The sequence below is a fragment of the Sinocyclocheilus anshuiensis genome, unplaced genomic scaffold, assembly GCF_001515605.1.
Source record: "Sinocyclocheilus anshuiensis isolate Anshui unplaced genomic scaffold, SAMN03320099.WGS_v1.1 scaffold2121, whole genome shotgun sequence".
Lineage (NCBI taxonomy): Eukaryota > Metazoa > Chordata > Actinopteri > Cypriniformes > Cyprinidae > Sinocyclocheilus > Sinocyclocheilus anshuiensis.
The window spans coordinates 3,860-12,740 of record NW_015551102.1 but is presented as its reverse complement, the minus strand read 5'-3'; the positions used below and the strand labels follow the sequence as shown (position 1 = coordinate 12,740).

The window sequence follows — 8,881 nt, the reverse complement described above, 5'->3', positions numbered from 1 at the left end:
TATATATATATATATATATATATATATATATTTATTTAATTTTTCTTTTTATCAGAAAAAACAAAAACATTTACTAGCCAAACGCGATTCAATTGCCAAGGTGTCCGTAGAGGGCTGTCATATGACCCCTTTAAATAATTAAGACAATAACTAAGTAAAATATAATGAGTATATAGTCTAATATTTCACGAAAAGCTCTTCTCTAGACTTAATTTCTCTAGCGAACTGATGAGCTGTGGACACCTGATGTTTCCAATGAAGTTTCACTCATGAAGTGGTTAAACCAACACTGTATTTGGTAGACATGCGGGCTGAACCGAAAAACCCGTACCGAAAATTTTCGGTACGAATACGTGTACAGTTACACCCCTATTACACACACAAGGATGCAAAGATTTCATCCATTCTTGTCATACTGCTTCTTTGCATTCATTGATGATTAACTTCAGGTTCTGAGTCAGGTACTGAGTCACATTACACTATTGTAATATTATTGACAATAAGGTTCATAGGGAAATAAAGACAGCCACATAAATAATCAGTGTTCTTCCTTCTAAAACTACCTGATGGTTCAAAAAAAGCAATAATATAAATATTCAACAGCAAGCCTCTTGTATAACCAAAAGCTAAAATGCAAAACCTTCTATTTTGGATAATCCCTTAAACCCCTGGCAAATCATTATCATTGTTCTTTGTTGTGGTGATTTTTTTTTTTCAGCAGTATATTACAGGGTACAGTAATATCCATGGATAACTGTTGTTTTGGACACAAAGTCCTTAATTGTACAACCACAGTAGAACAAAAAAAAGTGCTGTGGTTGTACCAAGGTACAGTAACATCATGAGAAGGTAATAACATGGTACTTGAATGCGTACCATTATAATGATAACAATATTTACATACCATGTTATTTACATGGTACCTCAACATAGTTCAAATAATGCTATGGTATTATCTCAGTCCAAAACATGGCATTGCCATGAAACCATTTTATTACCATGGCACCCTGTCAGGCTTGAGATAGATATTCTCAACGATTTGGCCATTTAATTTCTTGAAGGCCATGTCAGATTAGATTTGCCATCCATCCTTGCCACACATAAATTGTAATAGCATTTCGGATTTAAACTTTAGTAGCAAACAATTGCAATAGAGTTGGTAAGTGATTCATTTCCATGTATTGGTTAAATTCATCTGCTTAAATCAACTGATTTAAACATTTGTTTTCACTTGTTCCCCAGTGTTACCCAAGTGAAATTTAAATAAGGAAACATAAACATTGGTAAATATTACTATGGATTGTTATATTAGTGCATGTGATAGATAATGATTAAATATTTAGTGAAAAACATGTATTTTTAGCTAGATATTTTATAGATTTTTTAAAAATGTTGATAAACATTTTTTATTTTGATTTAATATTTTTGGCACTTTATGCCTTTATTTTCGATAGGACAGTAAGTGGACAGGAAGCAAAGTGGGGGAGAGAGAGAGGGGGATGGCATAGGGAAAGGTCCGGAAGCCGGGACTCGAACTCGGGACTAGTGGTCGACCGATATTGTTTTTTTGACAGCCGATGCCGATATCTTGGAAAGCAGGGGGGTCGATGGCCGATATAAATCAGATATAATTTGTTTTTAATTTTAATTAATATTTTAAAGAAATTTTAAATCATTTGACAATGGATTAAAAAATAAATGTGTAAAATAAACATACTTATACTTTAGATGACAAAGTATTTTTCACAAATAAATAAATATTTAATAAAAATATAATTAAAAAGGGAGTAAACACTGTAACCAACAGGGCACTCAGTATTCTGGGAAGTTTGTGTGCATTGGGAATCATATTTTTCAAATAAAGCCAGGGTAACACTCATTTTACATACAGCACACAGAGAAAATGACATGAATATGACAGTGGGCAAATGCATAAAGCGCAGCATAATTTGAAATCACGAGTTTAAAGTTTAAAGCATTCAATTCGCACGGACCGACCGTCACACAGAGAACACGCGATCTTGCTGGATAAAAATGCACACTTCACAAGATCTCACAGCTGGGTACGACTAAGTTTGCAAGGTTTGTAAAATTAAATGTTCATTAGTCATTCAAGGTTTTGTTTAAATGATGTAAAAATAAAAGTCCCACCTCGAACACATCGGCCAAGCAGAAAAACTTATCGGCCAATGCCGATATTTGAAAAATGCCAAATATCCAAAATAGTGCCAAATAGACCACTATTCGGGACTAGAGGTCGACCGATTATCGGCGCCGATAAAATTAATTTTTCATTAATACTAATTTCATGATTGGTAACTTATATCTTATTCTACTTCTTATTATATTGCAATGACAAAAAAAAAAAAAATCTATAAACAAGTTAATTTTTTAAGCCATTTCAGTGCAAATAAAGCAATTTAGCATTGTTAAATGGCTGGAAAATGTCAAGATATAATTTAAGCTATATCGCTCAGCTCTAGTACTACTACTACTACAAAAAATAAAATAAAAACATGGTTGTACTATGGTAATTTTTCAGTACAATTTTGTCAGTGAATAAATACAAAAGCTAAAGAGACAGATGGAGTGAATTCAGCCATACCTACAACCTCCTCTGGGTCCTTCACCACTATGTGTGCATTCAGTTCCTGAAGCTCCTGGTGCAGTTCCTCCACCTTCTTGTTGGACTTTTTAAGCATGTTGTCCACATAAGCCAGACTCTTCTTATCTGTGGTCACCTTCCTCAAGTTCTCAGCTCCTTCTTTGATCTTCAGCTCTTTGCGGATCTCTCGTTTTATCTGGTCCTTGATCTCATCCAGCTTTTGTTGGACCATGGTGTCCGAGAGGTCCAGATTTTGGCCAAGACCAAGACGTTCTGAAACCATCTGACCCCGAGTATCACCCTGAGGAGCAAGAGAGAGAGATATAGCAAAAATGTTTACAATTATTCGAGGCATGGAATGCATCCTGGAATGTAGCATCATTCTCAAGATGCAATGTAACGGCAAGGTCTCTGAATAAGTGGTCTGCATTGTGTGAGTAATATCCTTCTATGCTGCAGAATGATGGAAATTCACTTTCACATACACGCTGGTGTGTATGATCCGGTTCAGGTTGTTATGCAACAGAATAAAGCACCAGCTAATCAGCTTGAGGAGGATCAGAGATCTCACAAGAACAATACAACACCTTCAGACAAGCACAAGGGTCTGTGACAGTGTACACGATAAAAAAAGCACTTTTATATTATTTTCAATAAAAGTTTCATTTTTAATGACTCTAAAAATATCATGTGGTGTAACCATCAAGCCAAAAATAACTTCTTTTCCTTACACCTTAAATACATGTGAGCATACATATGCACTATTAAAAAAAATGTTTACATTTATTATATTTATGTATTTATTTTTGTATTTATATATTTATGTATAATATTTATGTATTTATATTTACTGTTACCTGTCAAATTACCTTTGTTTGTTTTTTGAGACAGGAAACAATTGGAAAAAAGTGAGGAGAATGAGATCAAGAAAGGATCATGACGCAGGACTTAATTTCAGTGCTTCTTGAAGTGCAATTGTGCCATATATCTGCCCACAAGGTTATGGCATCGGCCCAACATATATATATATACATTTTTAACTTTAAGGGACTTAATGACATGATGAACAGTCATGATGAACGTTTGCTAGGGTCATCTGTATGATGTAAATTTTATGATTTTTTTTTATTTTTCCTGAATGAACCACATGACTTTGATTTGGGCAAAGTTATTTTTTTTTTAATAAAAATGTGAAATTATCTGCCTTTGGCTTGCTCAGTTGGGACTTATAAGACAACTAACATTCAGAAAATATTGTCAGTCTCACTGTACTGACACTATCAGATGTGAACACAAAAACTTAAACTAAACAGAGCTGGATAATGAAACCAATGTCTCCTGTAGAGCTGCATTTGAGGTTGTTTCATAATTGATTAACTCAGCCATACTAACTGTGAACTGAACTGAATCAAACTGAATCAGAATTGAGCTAATTAATGTCACTATTGTCTTCTGCAGAACTGCTTTACAGCTGAAAATGAAGTGTTTCAATATAGATGAATTTTGCAGTATTAATACTGTTATTGTCATTTATTACTGTAAAGCTGCTTTGAAACAATCTGTATTGTATAAAACACTATTATATAAATCAGTGGTCCCCAAACTTTTTGGAGCGTGCACCCCTTTTTAGTGTTTGACACGTGTCAAGCACCCCCACCACCTTACTCAATTAAACACCATATTTTTAACTGCAAAAATACAAATAATATTCACTGTATACTAGGCATGGGCTGGTATGAGATTCTGACGGTATGATAACCTTAGATAAAAATATCACGGTTTCACGGTATTGCGATTACAGCTCTAAAATATGTTATTTTTAAATGTCTGGGTAAAAAAACAACTTTTTTTTCCACTGAACACTTTTTATTTTTAAGAAACATATAGAACATTTTGGAACAGTAAACATGTCAGGCTAAATAATTAGAATAAATAATTAAATTCTTCTTAATTAAATGCAGTCACTTAAGTGAGCCTAAACCTGCAGCTCAACAATAATCAGAACATAAATAAATTATTTTCTGTAAAAAAAAAAAATCCCTATAAATGAAAAAAATGCAGTCACTTAAGTGAGCCTAAACCTGTGGCTCAATAATCAAAAATATAATCAAAACATAATTTCTGTAAAAAATAAAATAAAAAAATTAATAAAAAATGCATGCATAAACCTGCAGCTCAACAAGGTTTTTGGAGACATGCTCGCTTTCTACACATTCATCTTTCAGTCCAAGTTATAAGGATCATGTTCCATGAAGATATTTTGTAAATTTCCTACCGTAAATATATCAAAGCTTAATTTTTGATTAGTAATATTAGGCATGGGCCGGTATGAGATTTTGACGGTATGATAACCTTAGATAAAAATATCACAGTTTCACGGTATCACGGTATTGCGATTACAGCCCTAAAATATGTTATTTTTAAATGTCTGGGTAAAAAAAACAACTTTTTTTTCTACTGAACACATTTTATTTTTAAGAAACATATTGAACATTTTGGAACAGTAAACATGTCAGGCTAAATAATTAGAATAAATAATTAAATTCTTCTTAATTAAATGCAGTCACTTAAGTGAGCCTAAACCTGCATCTCAACAATAATCAGAACATAAATGATTTTCTGTAAAAAAAAAAATTCCTATAAAAAAAAAAAAATGCAGTCACTTAAGTGAGCCTAAACCTGCAGCTCAATAATCAAACATATAATCAAAACATAATTTCTGTAAAAAATTAAATAAATAAATAAATGCATGCATAAACCTGCAGCTCAACAAGGTTTTTGGAGACATGCTCGCTTTCTACACATTCATCTTTCAGTCCAAGTTATGATGCAGGAATGTTCACCTTTCCCGGATTAAGTTTGGAGCTATGGTTTGGAGCAGTGAGGTACGAGGATGTGTGCACATACACACATAAGGAAAGAGAGCGCGAGTGTCACACGCACACACGCGGTCTCTCCGTACTACACTCAAACAGTGGCAAAGTTTTTTGTTTTTTTTAAATCCGTGATTTTGAACAGATGTCTGTACGGAACATCATTGTGTACAGAACATGGTTAGTCTACGTTACACGAAAAATTCCCATATGACAGACTTCATCTTTTTCGACGGGGGAAAAAGTTCCAGGGATTCATCTCCTTCGGCCATCCTACACACAGGTGACTCTGCTCGCAGCAACCGGAGGGGGAGGGTTCGTGTGACTCGCTACGCTCTTCGCTGCACACAACTGAGGGAGTCCTGCACTTTCCGTCATTGACGACACGTAAAAAAACTGTGCATACCGTAGGAACGGTATAACGGAAAATTTTAGTGGTTTTGAAACCGTGACTTTTCCAAACCGTGTTATACCTTGAAACCGGTTATCGTCCCATGCCTACTGTATACAGGGCTTGACTAACTTTTTTGCTAATCAGTCACTGTGGCTAGTGGTTTTCCAAAATTAGCCCCTCAGTATTTTCACTGGCCACAATTTTGTTGATGGGAAATTACGTTTTATACAGAAATAATATTTTTTAAGTTACTGCATACTAAAATTTATTTAAATTGATTTCCAGATCTTTTTTTTGCCTATTTAAAGGGCATTTTTCCCTTAAATTAATGCATCATCTTTCATCTCAAATTCTTACATATTAATAATTTCAGCATAAATAATAAATAATGCTTTTTAATAGGGATGTAACGATTAACCGCGAGCCGGTTGAAAATCATTATAGTTTCACAAAACTGAAGTCAAACCATTCTGTTTTTGCTTCAAATTTCTAAATTATACAATCTAATTTAGATTAAAATCTGCTCATGTTGCATGTATGCAGCATCTTTGTTTGGATCATGATTAAAATGCAGTGGTTGCCTCTAATTTTAAATGGAAAGAGCACAGACAAAGCCTTAGTTTGTTTATATGAAGAGATTTATTTTATTTGTGTTACTTATTTATTTGATTTGGGGCTTGTTTTAAAATTTCAATGTAGTTTTGTTATTTACATTTACACTATATTTAAATTTTGTCATTTAGCAGACACTTTTGTCCAAAGCAACTTACAAATGAGGACAATAGAAGCAATCAAAACCAACAAAAGAGCAGTAATATGCAAGTGCTATATTAGTATATTATTATAGTGTTATATTTCAATTTCACAAAGAAATGTGCAGCATTTTGTCCAAGCAATAATAAAAGGACACATTTAATTTATAATTTGTCTTAAATCTCATTTTGTAAAATTTTTTTTTTTTAAATCGTGAATCAATCGAACCGTGAGTTGAGTGAATTGTTACATCCCTACTTTTTAATAATCATAAAGCTTGGTGTTTTAAATCAGTTAGTTTTTTAATATACAAATGTGAAATGTTGGGGAAAAAATGCAAAAATAAGCTACTTTTAAATATGAAAGTAAACCGGCAGTAGGTGACAGCAAGTTACTGTCTTATTGAGTGAGTCATTGAGGCATTCATTCAAGCGATTTGTTTAGACGGCTGATTCATTCAAGTGAAGCAAGTGCCTGTCTTTATGAATGGACCATCATTGACTCAAATGATCAATTCCAAAACGCTGAATCATTCAGTAAGGAAACACCGCTGTGTGTTGCTCAGAGATGCGCGACTGACTGTTCTGCTGTGATCCTTGTTTGGAACTATTTTTGTTAACCAAAAATTTAGCAAAAAGAGTCAACATTGACAATATTGTACTAAAATGTAGTCCACTTAATATTAAAGTGCCCCTATTATGGGTTATGAAAGGTTAATATTTTGGTTTTGGGAGTCCCCAACAACAGGTTGACATGCATGCAAGGTCAAAAAACACTCTCATTGCCTTATAATATGCATTTATTTTTACCTTACTTGCTCAACGACTCCCAAACGATTCGTTTACCGATTCATTTTTCCAAACCCCTCCTTTGCGTGATGCTAATCTGCGGTGATTGGTCCGATTGGTCTCATTTTCATTTCATCATGCCTGTAATGCCTGATAAAGCAGCTGTTTGTGAGCGCAGTGCTGCTTTGTGTACAGGGTTACCGGGCAGCTACTTTTACAGCTCCAAAAGCGGCACCTAGTGGCAAAGAATTAATTTGCATTTTCATTCAGACCAAGTTTTCAAGTTTTCCCGGGCTTGCATGCGCAACAAGTGGGTGGGCAATATGCTGTTTCATGTTGACGTCAACATGAAATGGCTTAGGATTAATTTTAAAAACGACTCGTTTCAATGATTCAGAGTCGACTCTTTCTTTTGAGAGACAATAACTTTATACACGGTGCACTTCCAGGTTTAAAATTTTGCAGGATGTTTTCATTCACTTAGAGCTGTATTACACACTGCATCAAAGGTAATTATTAAAAATCCATAATAGGGGCACTTTAACTACTTGATTGAACTCTTGTATAAAATCAATGTCAAATTTACAATCGTGGTTTTCAGGGAAAACTGCACTCTCTTTGTCATGTCATATGTTATAAATATAAAAACTACATATTTACTGCATTATGTTTCTTTTGTGTGCAGTTATGTTCATTTGTTTTGATTTCTCCACAAGATTCTCTCACACACAGACAGGCTGCGCAAGCCTCAACTGGCGCAACCTTGTTATACTGTCAATACATTATCCTTTATAAAATCGCCGTTTACACTAAATGTAATAAAATCAGAATCATTCTCACCGAAATTTCGGTGCTTCCCTAATTAGATGTTTTAATCAGATTAGTTGACCGGTGGGGCAAGTAATATTCTCTTTCACTTACCCCTTCAAAATATCCACTTGTCCCAGACAAGCATTAATTTCGAGCTCTGTTACTGAATTCATCCCGTCAAAGTGGTAGTGACCATGTTACATGCTACTGCTGAAATCCACCCGCATTTGGCGGGTGTTAATGTCAAGCCCTATATAACTCTATATTAGAAAACATCAAAATTTCAGTCATAAATAAAAAATAATATTTAAGAATATTTTAACTTACTACCCTTATAGGGGTGGGAATCACCAGAGGCCTCACGGTATGATGTTATCACGATACTTGTGTCACGATACAATATTATTGCGATTTTAAATATATTGCGATATTCTGCGATATATTGCAATTTATTACCTTTTTCCAACCTCAAATTATGTCCCCAAAGGAAAACTTTGACAACATCAGTTTTAGCTAAAAAGAAACATTTCTCAGTTTATCTCACTTCAGTTTTATTGTTGCAGTGCAAAATGGGATTGTCAAGCAGACAAACTGACCAACACTTTCATGAAAACCTGTCATAAATGTTGTATGCACCAGGCAAACACAACTATTTATT

The 8,881-nt window shown here is 34.1% G+C and overlaps 1 protein-coding gene across 1 annotated transcript in view; it reads right to left on the bottom strand.

Moving 5' to 3' along the window:
- Positions 1 to 2,903, bottom strand: part of LOC107662805 (serine/threonine-protein kinase N2) — a 29,437-nt gene extending 26,534 nt beyond the window's left edge. The window contains exon 1 of the mRNA XM_016452917.1: positions 2,606 to 2,903. Coding sequence (XP_016308403.1) covers positions 2,606 to 2,888 — 283 coding nt within the window. The 5' untranslated portion in view covers positions 2,889 to 2,903. The remainder of the gene's footprint in view (positions 1 to 2,605) is intronic.
- Positions 2,904 to 8,881: the final 5,978 nt, after the last annotated feature.